This window comes from Muntiacus reevesi, chromosome 5 (genome assembly GCF_963930625.1).
Source record: "Muntiacus reevesi chromosome 5, mMunRee1.1, whole genome shotgun sequence".
In the NCBI taxonomy this organism is placed as follows: Eukaryota; Metazoa; Chordata; class Mammalia; order Artiodactyla; family Cervidae; genus Muntiacus; species Muntiacus reevesi.
This window is the reverse complement of record NC_089253.1, coordinates 110,709,407-110,728,549: the sequence shown is the minus strand read 5'-3', so window position 1 is coordinate 110,728,549 and position 19,143 is coordinate 110,709,407. Positions and strand designations below refer to the sequence as shown.

General features: G+C 43.7%; 1 protein-coding gene across 2 annotated transcripts in view; it reads right to left on the bottom strand.

Annotated features, from left to right (window-relative positions):
• The window catches only part of C5H1orf21 (chromosome 5 C1orf21 homolog), a 233,235-nt gene that overhangs the window by 147,107 nt on the left and 66,985 nt on the right, over positions 1-19,143 (bottom strand). For both annotated transcript variants that reach the window (XM_065936192.1, XM_065936193.1), the window contains one exon: positions 862-1,080. In XM_065936192.1, coding sequence (XP_065792264.1) covers positions 862-963 — 102 coding nt within the window. In that variant the 5' untranslated portion in view covers positions 964-1,080. The remainder of the gene's footprint in view (positions 1-861; positions 1,081-19,143) is intronic.

Genomic DNA, 19,143 nt, shown 5'->3' with positions numbered 1-19,143 from the left:
GGTACAAACATATAGCTACTCTTCATCAGGGTAATCACGGATCTTGACAAACTTAAGATTAGGCAAACCCAAAACCTGTGAATGGCAAGGCGTGGAACATGGGCGAGTGAACAGGGCTTGCTGTGCGTTCACAGGGAAGGCTGAGTGGTTTACTGGAGACACTGTCTGACTGAGGGGCAACTTCTACCCCACCCCGCCAACTGCTGCCTCAGGAAATGGAAAATCTGTGTTGCCAAATCTTCTCAAGAAATCTGGGGTTTTGTGTGAAACATCCTGATTTTTAAAGGCTGTCTTTCTTTTTTATTTTAAAAATTCTCTGGGGGCCAAAGAAAATCCAGATGTGGCCATGGGTTGGCACTTTGTGATCTTTGCACTGCACAGACTCAACTCACTATGAATCATCAGAGATGGTTAAAAGATGATTTCTAAATTCACTGCAATTGTATTTCTGGATCTGAGGATTTATAATTCACATAAACTTACAATAAACTTCAAGAAACACCACTTTTGCTCAGTTTTAAATCTTCACCCATTTTTGGACCTTCACATTTCAGTCCCACAATTCTGGACCAGAACACCTGTGGCCACGGTCCAATGCACCTAAGTCCTACGAGTTCTCCAAAGCTTGATTTAAACGTGAGCTCCGTATAAAACCTCCATGGTCCTCCTCAAAGTCTTCCAGGTATAAATTATGATGAAACCGTCCAGTGTAAAAAGATCTGCATCAATTTTTATCATATTGCATCGGCCCTTTACCCGCTCCCCCCGTCACATGGAGCACCACCATGACACTGCAGTTACTCCTGCGAACATGAAAGGCCTAGATGGAGGGGGCCGAGAATGAAGCTCAGAGGCACTTACCGCCAAACACATCTCCGTTCTGGTAGTTCTTCCCTTTCTGGGCTTCCTCTTCATTTTGAACAGTGGCAACATGCTTGGCGGAGGCACAGCCCATAGTCTCATTCGGTCAGCTTCAGCCGGGCTGAACTGCAAATCATCTCTACAGACACGGGGACATTTTTTTTTCTTTAGACACAGGGGAAATCCACCTTCTTGCTGAGTCGGTCAAGATGGGTGCACCTGGAAGAAGAGAGCGCTAGGTCAGAAGGCATAACATGAAGCCCGCGTCTCCATGTCCCCGGTGTTTCTTGCCTGAGTCCACTGGATGGGGTGTGATCAGGCTCCGAAGCAGAAACACGGCATGGGTCATTCTCATCTCACCCCTTGCTCGGAAAGCAGGGTTGAAAGGCCTGTGCTCTGCACAACACGTGGCTGGACATTTTGAGCACATAAAACATTTTTCTTTATTTATTCTAATAAATACTTGAGCGCTCCTACTTGCCGCATACAAACTTGAAGGGCCATCTAGGTTTTGTTAATGTTCTGGAATCTCAGAAACCTTCAGAGGAAGGTGAGCACATGGATGCGATCCACTGAGTCCGGAAGGCTGGGGAGAGTCCTCCATCTTTCTCATCCGGCCCTGTAGCCAGCTCTTTCCAGCAACTCCAGTATTGCTGGGAGGGACTGAGCTGAAACATGGGCTAGTTTATGCATTTCTGGTAGGGTCTATAAAATGATTCAATATTTTGTCACCGAGGCGACACTGTTTGGGAAGGAAGGAGATGGGAGAGATGTACTGACATTTTAAAAAACTCCTATATAATACAGTGTATTAAGTACCATGATAAACATATCACAGGAATCTATGGCAATGCAGATTTCAAAAAAATAGATTAAATTGTGATTGGGCAAAGGCAGGAATTAAAAGAGGAAGTGATATTTTGTAGTGTCTTAAGGTTTGGTCGAAACTTGCCAGGCTTGAGAGGGTAGTAGCATCATCCAAATGTGAAGAACTGCCTGAGCTAAGACACTGGAATGTGGAAGAGCGCAGTGTGTGTGTGTGTGTGTGTGGGTGTGTGTGCGCGCACATGTGTGTTCAGAGGGGTCAAGTGGGGGTGGGCAGGGAAGAGGACTGCACTTCTGAGGCTTGTGGAGGGCCTGGAGGAAGCGTTGCTAACTTTACCCAACTTAATAAAGATAAACTATAAGATGTCGCAAGATAGAGGAAGTCCATTTGATCCAAATCTGAGAAGACTTTGAGAGATACTGAATTAGTAGCATTCGAATCCACTCTGTCAACCTACTACAGTGTTTAAAGAGACAGTACTGAAATACAAGACAGGAAGAAGCAGAGACAGGACTCAGCTCCACAGGCAGAAGGGAGAAGACTCCTCTCCAAGCAGGCGGCTGCCAAGGGCTGCGGCTTTGCCCTACCCGGCAGCACTTTTCAGGGTCCACCTCCCCCTCATTCTGCATCATCACGTAAGGCGACAGGGTGGGTTCCCAGAATGAATTCCTTACTTTCCAAAATGGAATGTGGGAAAATAACTTCACACATACACAGGAGAGCAACCTGAAGTGGAGAGGAAACCTCATCTCTCCTTCCAGTCCGTTGCCGCCTCCTCGTAACAAAGTGAAAACAGGAAGCAGAGTGGGAAACCCTAGCAAAATCCTGAAGGACAATAGGAATTCAGAGATAGTTTACAACCCTCCTCTCTGGGAGTCCTCTTGCTTTTGTTTTCCTCATTCCTATTTTGTGTGGACAGCTTCACAAGCTACCCAAGAAATTAATATAAGAATCTAAGATGTGAATTATTCTTTGCTTCTCCCCAAAAGCATTGTGCGCTGTTTCTTCTGTCTTAAAAGCTGTGTTTGTAGCAACAAGTCTTACTTGAATTTGAAACATTGAAGTCACATGAAAATCACATTGCAGAGGGCAAACAAAAATAAAACCTGTTTAAAAACTTGTCAAAGGACTTCTCTGTTACTCAGGCATGGAAGCGAGGGGCATGTTAACAAGCAGATTAGATATGATTCTAATTAGACACTTAAAATTCAAGTGATGACTTGGGAAGTCTTCATTTAATTGTATTTTTTAAAAAGCACGATCAGTCAAAATGAGTTCTCTCCAAATCACAGTTAGGTGCAGATTTGTTTTTGAAACACACACACTATGTATTTTATTTGCAGTAATTTAATTTTAAGAGTGAAGTTTTCCAATTTTACAACTTCATCAGGTATATGTTTTAATATTTTGTCCATTTCAAAGCAGATAATTATGAAATTATCTGAGAGGCAGAAGATCTACAATTCTCAAAATGAACCATGGAGTACTGGGGAAAGTTTTTCACTATGTCATCAGGACTCCGCACAAAACCATTGTGCATTCATTCATTCAATAGATATTTACTGAAAAATACTAAGTGACAGACACGTTTTTGGAAGACCCTGTGTATAGAAACATAAACAAGACCAGTCTCCTCCCTGTCCCTATAAGAACATAAACAGTCAAAGAAAGGAGATCATGAGAAAGACCAGTTTCATAATGTGGTACAGTCAACTGCCCGTCATATAGGATGACAGGGGAATTCACCCCACGGGTACCTGATTCAGCCTTGAAATCAGGAATGTCAAGAAAAGTTGGATTTGAGATCTGACCAGAGCTGAACAAACATCACTAAACTGCCCCCCTCCCCTACAAATGATATTTCTTTCATAGTCTGATGTAATGTTCGAGGTTTCATTTCTATTGAAAATTCTCTTACTTATGTGAATCTAACTGCGACTTCAAATTGAGGAGACCTTCAGAAATGAACCCCTACCGACTGCTACCATCATCTGCTCAAAGTTTCCCTGGGGCTTCCCTTGTGGTCCAGGGATAAGAATCCACCTGTGCAAGCAGGAGACGTGGTTTCCATCCCTGGTCTGGGGAGATCCCATGTGCCATGGAGCAGCCATGTCTGTATGCCACAACTACCCAGCCTGTGCTCGAGAGCCCGGGAACTGCAACTACTGAAGCCCGCGCACCCTACAGCCCGTGCTCGGTCACAAGCGGAGCCACTGCAAAGAGAAGCCTGTGAACCGCAACTGGAGAGTAAAACGAGAGCAGCCCCCTGTCACCTGAACTAGAGAAAGCCGGCGGGCAGCAACCAAGACCCAGTGCAACCAAAACTAAATAAATAATTTTTTTTTTAATAAAAGACAGCTTCCCTTCAGTTTCTACTTACTACCTTTCACATAAATCCAAGCATATTGTTTTAGTTTCCACTTTTCCATGCGTTTTCTTCATCCCAGCTCCCATATCATCTGTTCATTCACGCCCCTGAAATTAGGGAAGGCTTAGGGTGCAAATGAGCGTGGAGAGACCCGAGCACCGAGCAGACAGTCTCGTTCTCACATATTGTCATTAACAGCATGTTATTTACTTCTGAAGTCACAGATCATAGGCTGAGAATTCAACTGAAGCATCTCTTTGATGGGATCTTCTAATACCAAGTCTCACTGAGGATGGTTTTTTAAAAACTAAATAATTTCTATGTAAGATCAACAGAGGTCCGTCTGTTGAAGGCTATGGTTTTTCCAGTGGTCATGTATGGATGTGAGAGCTGGACTGTGAAGAAAGCTGAGTGCCGAAAAATTGATGCTTTTGAACTATGGTGTTGGAGAAGACTCTTGAGAGTCCCTTGGACTGCAAGGAGATCCAACCAGTCCATCCTAAAGGAGATGAGTTCTGGGTGTTCATTGGAAGGACTGATGCTGAAGCTGAAACTCCAATACTTTGGCCACCTCATGCAAAGAGTTGACTCACTGGAAAAGACCCTGATGCTGGGAGAGATTGGGGGCGGGAGGAGAAGGGGACGACAGAGGATGAGATGGCTGGATGGCATCACCGACTCAATGGGCATGAGTTTGAGTAAACTCCGGGAGTTTGTGATGGACAAGGAGGCCTGGTGTGCTGCGATTCACGGGGTCGCAAAGAGTTGGACACAACAGAGCGACTGAACTGAAGATCATCAGTTCAGTTCAGTCGCTCATTCGTTTCTGACTCTTTGTGACCCCATCTACTGCAGCATGCCAGGCTTCCCTGTCCATCACCAGCTCCCGGAGTTTAGTCAAACTTATGTCCATCGAGTCGGTGATGCCATCCAACCATCTCATCCTCTGTCGTCCCCTTCTCCTCCTGCCTTTCAGGAGATGTAAGATCATCAGGCAGCTCAAAAACATGGGGTCCAATTAATAGCACACATGTGTGTGTGTTAGTTGCTCAGTTGTGAATGACTCTTTGTAACCCATGGACTGTAGCCCACCAGGCCCCTCTGTCCATGGGATTCTCTAGGCAAAAGCTTGGTGTAAAAATCTCCCCAAGTGGCTGAGTGGCTATACTATCCTATATCATGAAATTAGAAGCTGCAAATCCCTATCCACAATGTTATGTACTAAATTAATATCACACCATCTTTTTATTTATTTTTCTTTATTTTTTGGCTGTGCTGGGTCCTCCTTGCTGCACAGGCTTTTCTCTAGTTGCAGTGAGTGGGGGCTACTCTTTAGACGTGATGTGAGGGCTTCTGATTGTGGTGGCTTCTCTTATTTCCAAGCACGGGCTCCAGAGCTCGTGGGTTTCAGCAGTTGCGGCGCCTGGGCTCTGTAATTGCGGTTCAGAGGCTCCAGAGAACAGGCTCAATAGTTGCGGCACGTGGGATAAGCTGCTCCTTGGCATGTGGGATCTTCCCAGACCAGGGACTGAACCTGTGCCTCCAGCTTTGGCAGGCAGATTCTTTACCACCGAGCCACCACGGAAGCCCTCTCACCATCTTTACAGGATATTTTTTATGCTTTGATAAAACACATTGACAAATTTGTATATCCAATTCAAAATTTTTCAAAAGAACTCACAAATCTGTATTCATGCATGTTTACCCCTCCCCTCCTTACACTATGCCTCAAGGCTCCTCAGGTACTATTTCACATATCCACAGGGGAATTATTGTTTCAGGACACTTCACACCGTAACATGAGGAAGTTCTTTCCTGTACTTAAGTCCTTACTTTTTATGCACTTTTTTAATGTGATACATTTGCCCTTTTATAAGAAAAGATTATGGGTTTATGATAACTTTTTTCTTTTTTTCAATGCAGATGATATCTCTATTTTAAAAAATCTTTTCCAGCTTTATGGCAGAACAACTGACAAAACTACAATTTACTGAAAGCATTCAAGGGAATACTTCAATATACACTGTGAAGGGATTCCCACCAAGTTAATTAACACATTTATCACTTCATATATTTACTCTTTTAAAATGAGAACACACTTCTACTCTCTCAGCAACTTCCAATCATACAATGTGGTGTTATCAACTATGGTCACCATGTTATACCCTAGACTTTATTCATCTTACGACTGAAAGTTTGTACCCTTTTACCAGTCTCAACGTATTTCTCCCGGCCCCTGGCAACCACAATTTTACCCTCCGTTTGTATGAGTTTGACTTTTTGAATTTTAAGATTCTACACAGGCTTCCCTGGCTCAGTGGTAAAGAATCTGCCTGCCAATGCGGGAGACACGGGTTCAATCCCTGGTCTGGGAAGATCCCACATGCCGTGGAGCAACTAAGCCTGTGCACAACAACTATTGAGACTGTGCTCGAGAGCTTGGGAGCCGCAACGACGGAGCCTATGAGCCACAATTACTGGAGCCTGCATTCCCTAGAGCTCATGATCTGCGACAAGAGAAGCCACCACAGTGAGAGGCCTGCACACTGCAATAAAGAGCGGCCCCCGCTCACCACAACTCGAGAAAAACCTGCAGAGCAAGGAGGATCCAGCACAGCCAAAATAAATAGATTAAAAAAAAAAAAGATCCTATGCAAAAGCAATACCATGCAGTATCTGTCTTTCTCTGTCTGGCTTACTTCACTTAACATAATTTCTTCCAGGTTCATCCATATAGTTGCAAATGGTAGGATTTCCTTCATAATCGGGCTGAATTATATTCCTCTGTGTGTGTGTGTGTGTGTGTGTGTGTGTGTGTGTGTGTGTTTGTGACATTTTCTTGATTCATTCACTGAAGGACACTTAGGTTGTTTCCACACCTTGATTATTGTGAATAATGCTGCAATAAATGGAAGTGCAGATATTCCTTCAAGACAATAATTTCACTTTCTTTGAACATATATATCCAGAATTGTGACTGTGGATGGCTTTTTTCTTTACCTTAACTTTATGAACTGGAAGCATAACTTTATCAGAAAAAAAACCTACTTCCATAAAATTGGGAAGGAATAAAATATGCAAAATCTGTTTTAAGAAAAATCAAAGAAACATCTGACCTTTTTTTAAACAAAGGTTATGCAAAATATTTCTGCTTACATAATATTATGGATCATTTCACTTTTCACCAATTAATCATGGATTTTTTTCATTTTGGAGGGAAAAGTAAAAAATATTGTAGACAGTTCTCTTGTTAAAAGAGACACTTCTAAAAAATGAATTAAAAAATGATAAAACTCCATAAAGAAATCCTAGGCCAGAAAGAACGCGAAGGCACCACATGGAGCTTGGAGGATTGGAGAAAAATTGAATTCTGATTGCAATGGGCACGCAGAGAGCTATGAAGCCAGCAGTTAAGAAGAAGATAATAGGCACATTATTAATAGATCAGGAGCAAAGTGTCCCCCCTTTCTTCCTTTGATTAAAAAGGGAAATCAAGACAAAGCCACATCTAAAAACTCCTTTCTTTTATTGAAGAAAGAGCCAGCATCCAAGCTCCACAAAGAAAAAAATATATATATAAATAACTAATCAGTCTGCGTGCCCATCTGTTCTGCTTCGCGGTAATGAGTGTTAATACAGCAACCCACTGGGGGGAAGAAGAAAGACGGCTAAAAGGGATTTCTCATTTTGAAGCTCTGGTATCCTTGGGCTACTGTTAACACCATTTCACATTTCATTGTGCATGTTAAAGATAATACACAAAGAGATGCCACATTTGACATGCGGATAGTCTGGAAAAGTCAAACCTCCCTATTACCCAGGGTTTGCTGGCATCACAAAAGATATTCATTCCTCGCCTCACACTCACTTGGTGACATGGCAATTGACAACATGCTATTAATGCCAAAGAAATAGGAATATCTGCTTCTGTTTTCTCTATGGGAAAACTCTCATTTTTTCAAATAATAATTGTACAGAGATATCTCTCAAACACAACAATAGTAAGTCCTATGTAAGATGATACATTTCTGATGGATTTCTGCAGTAGGGGATTGGGACAAGGAGGCAAGGTGACAAGTGGAAAGAGAATTAGAGGGGGAGTGAGGATGCTGAGCTCTGGTCTCAGGCATCACACACCTGTCTCAGTACCAAGGCTCGGCTTCCTCTCTCTGAGCCTTTTCCTTTGATTCTATGATCTACCTGAACATATATCCAAGTGGTGTGGAAGAATGAAATTACCACTTATAAAAAGGCCATTTCTTACCTAGATTCAATATTTACAAACTTTGTTTCAACACTTACCCAGTTAAGATATACTTGCAATTTTTTTCCCCCAAATATTTCAGGAAGCCCTTTGAGGTCTAAATATTATTGCCAATTATGTTTTGGCCCAAGGGTGTTGATTTCAATTGCGTATCCAGTGAAAAAATGAACAAGGCTTGGCCACCTTATTTTCTCTTTTCTATTCTGCCTTTCATAGGTAAAAATAATTTTTTAAAACATTTCTTACAGAGAGTTGGATGGAAAAAACTTGTGGTATCACTGTTCTTCAGCTAAGGAATTTAGAGTTTGGTGCCTTTACCCTGTAGCTAAAAACTCTATTCCTGTATTGACTATATGTGTTCACACAAGTCCATGCATGGCTGACACTATTTCTGGGAAGGCAAGAGAGGAACACACCTGATCCCGACAAAGGCGCCCCATCCACACCAGGGTGAACCTATGCAGAAGAATCACGCTGTTCCTAGATTTGTTCCTCTGTGATCAGGGCCAATGGCAGATATTCCTGGACTTTGAATTCTACTTTTTCCCTCTTCTTTGTGTGTGCTCAGTTGTGTCTGACCCTTTGCAACCCCACGGATTGCAGCCCATCAGGCTCCTCTGTCCATGGAATTTTCCAGGCAAGAACACTAGAGCAGGATGCCATTTTCTACTCCAAGGGATCTTCCCGACCCAGGGATCGAACCCACGTCTCTTGAGTCTCCTGTACTGGCAGGCAGGTTCTTTACCACTGGGCCACCTGGGAAGCCCTTTCCCACTTTCAGGACTTGGAATACCAAAGGGATTTCCAGGAAGTTGCCAACCTGTGTCAGTGAGGAACCTTCTATACCAAGACACTCATGAATGGCATCTTTCGCCAGCTGTGCTCCCGGTTCATCATGTCACTTGGGACAAATCTATGTGACTTCCTTGTCAGTATCTTAATAATATCAGATGTTCTCCCTCTTTTATGGATTTTTTTGGAAATCTAGGTAGATTATAACATGCTTTGCAAGGCACTTATAAATGCAAGGTAATCTTCTGTTGTGTGCACTCTGCTCTGCCACGTGCCTGCCATTACTTATCAGCCTCATGGCTTTTCAGGAGCTTTGGGGGCAGTCAGTTTGCCCAGAGGGATCCCAGATGTGGCCCTGGAGAAACTGAGAGAAAAACAGATGGAAAGGAAAGAATAAAGATCAAAAAATGACTAGAACATGTAAGTTCTAAGTACAAAGTACTAAAAGGACAAATCTGATTTTAATCTAAGCACAAAAAAATCATGATTCTTCCCAAATGGCCAGTGAAGGATGAAATGGGTGACCTGTGTGTTGAGACATATTGTAGAAGAACAGACATGATTCCTGCCTTTGAAGGGCTAGCATTCAGACAGGGCTAACAGATCATAAACATAATAACGTAAAATAAAATTCCAACTACTAATGTACACTGCAGGGGAAGAAATGATGGGCAATGTTCTTTGAAGTCATAGCATATTTCAAGCTAATTAAATTAGTGCTTGTCTCAGCTATTTATCTATTTTTGGCTGCGCTGGGTCTTTGTTACTGTGTGTGGGCTTTCTCTAGTGGCAGCCAGCAGGGGCTACTCTCTAGTTGTGGTGTGCGGGCTTCTCATCGCAGTGGCTTCTCTTGTTGTGGAGCATGGGCTCCAGGCCATGTGGGCTTGGTAGCTGAGGCTCTCTCACGCTTATTTGCACTCCAGCATGTGGGATCTTCCCAGACCACAGATTGAACCCAGGGTCTCCTGGACCACCAGTGAAGTTCTCAGCTTTGTTTAACGCAACAAGAGATGGAGAAACACCCAGCATAATGTGCCGCCCTTAGCAGACCCTGGGTGAGAGACCCTCATTTACTGATGAAGAGGACAGTGAAACACATGTTGTGAGCTGCTGATCCTCTAACACCAAAAGCTACAACAGAACTGCAGCTGGATTGTATGATAGTCGCTCAGTCGTGTCCTACTCTTTGTGATGCCATGGACTGCAGCCTGCCAGGCTCCTCTGTCCATGGAATTCTTCAGGCAAGAATACTGGAGTGGGTTGCTGTTCCCGTCTCCAGGGGATCTTCCTGACCTAAGGATTGAACCTGGGTCTTCCACATTGCAAGCAGATTCTTTACCGGCTGAGCCACTAGGGAAACATTCCTTGGAAATCTCAGTCTTACTTCTGTGGTGCTGAAGACAAGAGTTGAATGCCACTGTTCTTTTATGCACGATACTGGGAAGGCACACAGGGTGTTTTCCACACTGAATTACAAAGACAACTTTTATACAAGGCTGGTGTGTTCTACATTTCTGATTCAATTTAATCTCCAAACGTCAGCCTTAAACACATCACTGTGGTAGATAAAAAAGAAATATGACCAACCAACACATAAGATATGAATTACCTAAACTAACCATTAGGAGAAAACGTGAGAACCATTTAAAAATAAAAAAGCCAGCTGATATTTCATTTGTGGATTTTGGTTCTAATATTTGAGTATGTGTATGCTTCATATCCTCAGGACTATAAAAACTTTCAGCAAAGTAATGTAACAACACTTTGATAAGATCTGAACGCTAGAAATGGAAAAAGTATTTCTCTCAAAATCTAAAGGCACATCCCTCTTTCCTCCCACAACAACCTCTTTCTTCTTCTTTTCCCTCCCTGCCACGATAAGTGAACCCATCCATCAGAGACCACTACAAACTCTGGCCTACGATCTCTTTCCTTTAAGAGATTGTGTGCTTTGCCTCAGGCCACACAATCCCAGGTCTGAGGAGAAGCCAGCAATGATCTAGTGATTGAGTAAATCCATCACTTTCCTGCTGGGCAGATGGCTATTCACTGAAATGAGTGTCCCTAAGAGAAAGTTTTGGCTGCCTGCTAGAACCTTCAAGTTCTATCCAGAATAGCTCCATTTCTGGATATGCTCTGAAAACCTAGAGAAGGCAAATAGATAAAAATTTTTTGTTGGTGAAGGGCTCAATTTCTCTCTTATACATGCACAATAAAAATTCTAGTGATGCAAAGATCACCTCCAGTAGTTTCTGATTTTGTAAAGGAAAGGAGTAGGGTGGCTTTGGGCAAGTTATTGACTTCAGAGGGCCTTGAGATCTCATTTATAAGATGGATAAGACCACATAAATTTTGAGGGAATAGATGAGATGATATACGTAAACAGCTTAGCACAGCATCTGGCAATCAGTAAGTAATCAATACATGACAGTCACTGTCACGCTCACCACCATCGTCATGACTGTGATGGTGACGAACTTTGCAAAGAACGGGGCAGGGGCAAAAGAGACTAGGAAGAAGAGAGATGAGAAGTCAGCTGTGGCAGCTTAGCTCTTCTTAGGAACAAAAGCAAAGATAAGCAGGCAGACGGAATACAGATGGAAACCAAGGGACAGCGGCTCTGCAGCAGGAGAGGCTCATGGTCTCCCTGCAGCTCCGTGTCTCTGCAGCGCTGAGGGTGGGCAGGCCAGCCCCCGTGGGGACATCCCAGGGCTCTGAAGGCAGAGGCCGCTGTGTGCGGACGAGCTGAAGGTCAGTGAGCTTCCCTAAGCCTGGCCACAGCTGGCTGACTGCCACTCCCATCTTCCCCCCTTATATGTTTATATGCCTCTCTCCTTCACCAGCCAGGCTTCCAAGGTCACGACCATGTCCTAATTATTCCTCTCTATATTCCTTCCAGCACAGGTCAGGCACACAGTAGGTCTGCAATAGATGTTGAGCAGACGAATTCTCTTGGAAATCTCTTTTCACAAAGAGACATGGGGGACTTTTAAGGAAGGGAGCTCTCCTCCGCCCCAGGTCCTAGGTCACCTGCATGGACAGTGACGTCTTTAGCATATATCGCCAATAGCTACAGTTAAAAGTGTTCATCTGAGCTATTATAGACCACTTAAAATTATGTTCAGTATCTGCTCTCTAAAAAGAGACTTATATATAACACTTACTAGTAGAATGGAATTCTGGAAGCATTTGGCATTTGTATAGTTGTCTCTGGGCTTCCCTGGTAGCTCAGCTGGCAAAGACTCCTTCTGCAAAGCAGGAGACCCCAGTTTGATTCCTGTGTTGGGAGGAGGGCATGGCAGCCACTCCAGTATTCTTGTCTGGAGAATCCCCAAGGACAGAGGGGCTTGGTGGGCTACAGTCCACAGGGTCACAAAGAGTCAGACATGACTGAGTGACTAAGCACACACACCCACAGTTGTCCCTAATCCACCCCAGAAAATCGGGCTGCTTATTTATTTCAACAATCTTTTTTTTTTTTTTTGGTAACTTGTTTGGTTCTCAACATTTCACTAGGGACCGGAGATTCCAAAACGGGTAAGTCAGCCAGACCTTGATGTGCATTTCCTGACTGTCAATTAGAATCCAAAGATGTTGAGCAGTGCTTCTAAAACTCAACCATCTGAAAAATCAAAGGTTTGTTTTTGCTTTTGCTGTAATTTAAATCTCTGCTGAGCTTTCCATGACAAAGAACTATTTACAGAAGATGTCCTCAGAGGGCCAAACAAATTGAAAGTATAAATACCATTTCAGGTAGCACAAATCAATGCCCCTTTAACCTACTGAGTTAAAAAACAAAAAAAAAAAAACAAAAAAAAGCACTTCAGTTCTCATGCTGCTCTCAAGAAAGGCAGAAGACTTTGGGAACTTCATCAATTGTGCAAAGCTTGGCCAAAAAATATATTCTGTGTGATCATCTACTTAAAGAAAACAAAAGGTAAGAAGCTGATAGAACAGGCCCAGGAGGACAAAAAGTCATGGGAGCGACAGCCACTGCTTCCTGATGTACCAGCGGATGCCATTCTCTGGCTCCTGACTCTGCACTGGGGGGTCTTTCTATGCACCTCCCATCATTTCAGTGATGTTTAGGGGGTTTGAGACCACTAACACATAAGGAGAGGACAAGGAGCTCTTCCCTAGCCTAGACACTCATCTTCAGTCACTGAGAAGCTATTAAGGAACATCTAGGGTTACAGGCTAAAAGCTATGATGACCTTGCAAATGGTACCCAAATTTGCAGTCTACTTAAAAAATTATTTGAAATCTGCCCATTTGAAGTAGCGTAATTAGTGAACATGATGTTCCTTCCCACTTATCCGGAAAAATGAACTTAAAAAAAGAGACCAGAGCTACAAGCTCAGTAGGACCAGACAACACAGGAGCCACCAAACTGGGCCTGCCCACAGGAGACCAAGGCTCAGCGTCCAGTTGCCCCAGTCGGCACTTCTGGGCATTAACACTCTCCAGAGATCCACCTTCGGTTCCAGCCTGACACATGAGGGTTTCAAGTCTTCATCTGATTAAAAAACTAAATGCGTGGCTTGATGATAAACACTTCTACTGGAGAGAGATATGGCAGAAAGATTAATTTAGAACCTGACCACATTCTATTCTAACAAGGCCTTAACTCAGCTGTCATCTCAAGGGATGGTCAGGCTGGGATCTCTAGAGGGGTCCAGGCTGAGGGGGTTTTGGTCCTGGATATGACAAAGGCATATCAGGCAGGCTGTCTGATAGCCCTGTGTCGGGGAAGATGTCACCCGCACATCACCTATATTACATCACTGCCATGACCATCCCAGGAACGGTGCTACAAAAATGTGTGTGCATGCTAAGTCGCTTCAGTGGTGTCTGACTCTTTGTGACGCTATGGACTATAGCCCGCCAGGCTCCTCTGTCCATGGGATTCTGCAGGCAAAAATACTGACGTGTGTAAAAGACATCAATTTTCTCATTCCAAGATTTCCCTGAAAATTTTAAAGAATTTTTAGGATTCAAACTCAAATTTGTATTTGTAAACCATGTTCTGGACTCAGCTTCTCACTACGCACCAGCATTTTCTAGGCCCTAGTTTTTGTTGTGTCTTTGCTGCTCAAGGGCTTCCCTTGTGGCTCAGCTGGTAAAGAAGCCGCCTGCAATGCGGGAGACCCGGGTTTGATCCCTGGGTTGGGAAGATCCCCTGGAGAAGGGAAAGGCTACCCCCTCCAGTATTCTGGCCTAGAGAATCCCATGGACTACACAGTTGCAGAGTCAGATACGACTGAGTGACTTGCACTTCACTTCACTTGCTGTTCTGAGAAAGGAAAAAATTTAAAAGCCATGTCCAATGGACATTAGGATGGTCTTACTGGCAGTTTTAAAAACATCAGAAGATGATTAAAAATTTAAGTAAAAAAACTTGTACTTCTCATAAGTTAGTAATTATCCATTAATTAGTTTTCTACAACAAAGACAAATTAAGATTCTTAGCGCATTGATTTCATCGAGTCCTTCCCCTGGCCAAAAACCCTCCAAGACTCATTAATGCCTCTGGGGTAAAACCTGAGATACCTGGACTTTCAAGCTAGATACTGAGGTCGAGGTTCTGAACTTTGCAGATGCGAAGACGAGACTGAGGAGTTCAGGTGACTAACTCAGGGTCCCTTAGGACCCAGATGCACTGACTCACTGTTTCCTCTTCCTGCTGCTCCAAGGTAACATCTTCAGCATCACACCAGGTGGGTCACACAGACCACCCTTCTCCTTCAACACTCTGCTTCCAAGCCCACCTCTCTACTTCTGCTTAAGCCTTTACTTTTCCAGGAAGAAGCTTCATACCATTTCACAACTTCCATCAATTTTCTCTTTCCTAAACTCTTACTCATAGAGTCAACTATTCTGCATTTCTCAGGCCTCTCTCTCTAAATAGACACTAAGTGCTTTGAGGCAGAAACCACCTTCTGTATTTGTCTCCCCTGTTACGTTGAAAGTCCGGCTAGACACAGAGTCGAAACTCAATAAACCCTCTTCAAAACCGTGACCAGCAGGCTGGCCTCATCTCCCCATCTCTGTGCTGGCTATCCTCTGCCTAGAAGGTTCTCTCTGCTCACCTTTGTCTGGCTAAATTCTGGTTTGCATGAGCTGTCACTCCCCAGAGGTCTCAGAAGAGACCTGATAGCCCCATTCATAGCTGTCATAAAGGGCAGAATATTCTTAATTCCTAACTGTCTGTCTATTGGTCCCATAAGTCTAGAGCATAAACTCCTTGGGGGATACAGATGATGGGTTTCTTGCTTCCTACTGTATCCCTAGCTTCCAACAGCGCTTAGCTGAGGATATGTGCTCAGGCAATAAATAAGGAATGGAGCTGTCCTCCAGAAGAAAGTTTGAACTCCTCATGGAAATCAAGGCTTTCCATCCACATCTCCAATCTCATCCAGCTTCCTCCAGGCATATTGCTCTAGCCAATCTAGTCTCGAGCTACTAACCCCTGAACATATTTTCATATTCTAACCCGAAATGCCTCTGTTCATAGGCTCACCTTAGATAGAAAGCCCTCCTGTTATTCATCTCCGCCTGTTATTCAAATTCTACCCATCCTTCAAGGTCCAGAACAAGTCTTACCGCCTCTAGGAAACCTTGCTCCAGGCCACACAGATCTGCTCTAAATTCCTCAGCAAGTGTCCACATGGCCTATTCATCACCTGTCTATGTTCCTACGAGTCCACAGTTATCTTTCCATCCTAGTGTAACCCGGCCTCGGGGAATCCCCTTTCTTCCGAAGTCAGCACTTCTCTCCTCTTAGGACATAATTACGTTCATGGTCTTGGGACATCTCCTGCGCTGTTGTTTTATATTGCTAACTTTTGTGCATTTTTGCCTTGGCATCGTATCCCACTTATAAATTTTTCAAGGCAAGTCATGCTTTCCGTGTCAATGATCCAAGTCATGCTTTCCGTGTCAATGATCCAATGCAATTATTTACACAAAGTAGGAGATTAATAAATATTTGTTACTTGACGTGTTAGCTAAGAAGCAAAAGTATATAGAAGGAGAGAATTACAGGAATTACAAAAAACAACTTTTGCCAAAAGTGCAGTTGAAATTTCTGAATATTAGAGGCTGTTTAAAAAGGTCAAATGGTGATAGTATAATTACTCCATAATTTGGTAAAATTACTCTCTGAATAAAGGTTATTTTTAAATAGAAACTTTTGCCCAAAAGATTTAAAAAAAGTATGAATAGGACGGAAAACTTAACAGAAAAGGAATAAAAAAGCAAAGAAAGAAAAACATATAGCCAAGATTGACATCCCCCATCCCCACCCCTAGATCAGGAGGGCTGGCTGCAGCTTCCACAATGGCATCCGTTGATGTTTATTACAAGGTCTAGTTCATGACTGAGTTATCATCACGGCCTTCTATAAATGCTTACCCAGAAACTCCCTGACATGAACAAAATAGCTCTTCCAGTGTTGCAGGGGGAGGAGGGAGGAGCAGCAATCTCTCTTCCCTCGTTTGCCACAAATATTTCCTTACAGTAATTATTTTTTGATGGATTGTGTCTAACTATTCATTTTATCTCACTCTGGCCCACCCCACCTCCCCCACCAGTGTGTACAGCTGCTCCTTCAACCACAAACAGCAATTTTAGAACACAGACACTGTGTTGAGGGATCAGTAATTCAGGGTTCAGTAACCTAGCAACAGGATGTCAAGACCTCCTAATCTGTACCCTCAACTGCTAAATATCCACATACCCTCAAGAGATGGGTCTGCAAACCCACTGTCCAAATCAGGTCTGGCTGAACACAGATAGTGGCCAGCAATGGAAATATCACAAAACAGAGGCACCTTTTTGTTGGGCTCCAAAAGCCAGAGAATAAAGGAATAGAAGGGCTTCCCAGGTGGCACTAGTGGGAAAGAACCTGCCTGCCAATGCAGAAGACCTAAGAGACACGGGTTCACCCCTGGCTCCGGAAGATCCCCTGGAGGAGGGCATGGCAACCCACTCCAGAATTCTTGCCTGGAGAATCCCATGGAGAGAGGGGCCTGGCGGGCTACAGTCCACGGGGTCACAAAGAGTCAGACACGAGTGCAGTAACGTAGCACATGTGCAAAGGAATATAAACAGAAAACTATCACACTACTAGGAAACAGAGGCCACAGAGTTGCCAGTTAGTACTGGTTCTGGGAAAAATCCAAGTTAGTCAGCATCTAGAACCCTCTAATAACCCACACCTCCCATGTGTTTTATATGCCAAAGACTGAACCACATCAAGACAATGAATTTTAGTTCCATTACCAGGAATGTTTTCCTAGATGAAGACAAGAAGAAGAGAAAGAGATACTTTAATTTTCTTCAATAGATTAATGAAAACTGAATCCTCATCTCTGAGACATATTACCAGAAAGAGAATGCCCTCCTCACTGTAGTTTAGTTTGGTTTTGTCATCACCTCACCTCACCTCTCTCTCTTTAATGGACCTGGATTTATAAGGGCATCTGTAGTGAATTGTCCTCCATTTCTTAAAAAAAAAATACATATTTTGTTGGTTTCCTTTTCCTATCCAGTAGTGAAGGTCATGATACAGAAAAGTGGCATAACAACATGACTTTTTTTTTTTAATCAACCATTCCAGCAGCAGCAAAAATAAATGAAACGTGGGAGGCTGTTTATTTGTATGTCAAAGAGAAAGCGAAATTCTCCATAGGGTGACATGATCATTTGTTTTCCCCAATGAAGCAAACAAATCAAACAGGAATAAAGCAGGAGCCTACCCTTCATCATTCATGGTGTAATGAGTTCTTGCTAGATTAACCATTCTCCTTCCTTGTTACACTCACTCCCAAAAAAACAGATGTACAATGACATCAGCAAAATAGTCAAAGAGCATCAATCCAAAGAGACAGGAAATGCAGCAGCCAGACTTGTATCCTTTTTAAACATTAGCTGACTTCTGGCTGGGGCCTCTGGGTCTGCTGTGCAGGAAACGGGCTCGCGGGTAAGACACGTCCCTGGGTAGTGGCAATAATCAGGAGGATTTAATGGCACCAGGGGCCGAGGACAGGGAGACCCAAACCTGCCAAGGGGGCTGCCTGTGCCGTGCTGTTGCTCTTGTTTCGTTGCTAAGTCACGTCTGACTCTCTGCGACTCCATGGACTGTAGCCTGCCGGACTCCTCTGTGCATGGGATTTCCCAGGCAAGAACACTGGTGTGGGTTGCCATTTCTTTCTCCAGGGCATCTTCCTGACCCAAGGACAGAACCTACATCTCCTGTGGCTCCTGCCTTGGCAAGTGGGTTCTTTACCACTGAGCCATCTGGGAAGCCTGCCTCTGCTGTGTGCTTAAGGTCAAAACTCTGAGACTCACTGATCCAAGAAGGAGTACTCGGGGGGGCTTTTCTCCCCTCCAACTCTACCACCTGTTACTAGAAGGTGGACACCAAGAACATTCTGTCAGGAAGACCAGAGTATATTAGCCACGGGGGAGACCTGCCCACTAGCATTCTGACAGCTGGTTAGATGAGCAAGGCCATCACAGCGGCATACAAAGAATACCAACCCAAGCCTTGATTGACTGAGAGCTCTGAGGTCCTCAGCAAGAGGTCTGGTCAACAGAATGGGCGATGTGAGTGCTCCTGGGTCATGGGAGCAGGGTGATGTGCCAATGTTGAAAATGCTACCTCTAGCAGTGATGCTCAGATGACAGCAGGCATGCAAGCATCAACATTTTCTGGGGAGAAAATGAAGACAAAGAAGACAAGTACGGTGGTCCAGCAGTTAAGACTCTGTGCTCCCAATGAAGAGGACCTGGGGTCGATCCCTGGGCAGGGAACTAGACCCCACATGCTGCAGAGATCCTGCACAATGCAACCAAAGATCCCATGTGTTGCAATAAAGACCTGGTACAGTCAAATAAATAATTTTCTTTTTTTTTTTTTTTCAGAAAAGACAAGGAAAATGTAGATAAGCTGGCGACAGGAAGGAAACTCCTCTTCAATGTCAAACAGTGATGGAGAGCTGCGGAATTCAGGGCCTTTCCTGGCGTCAC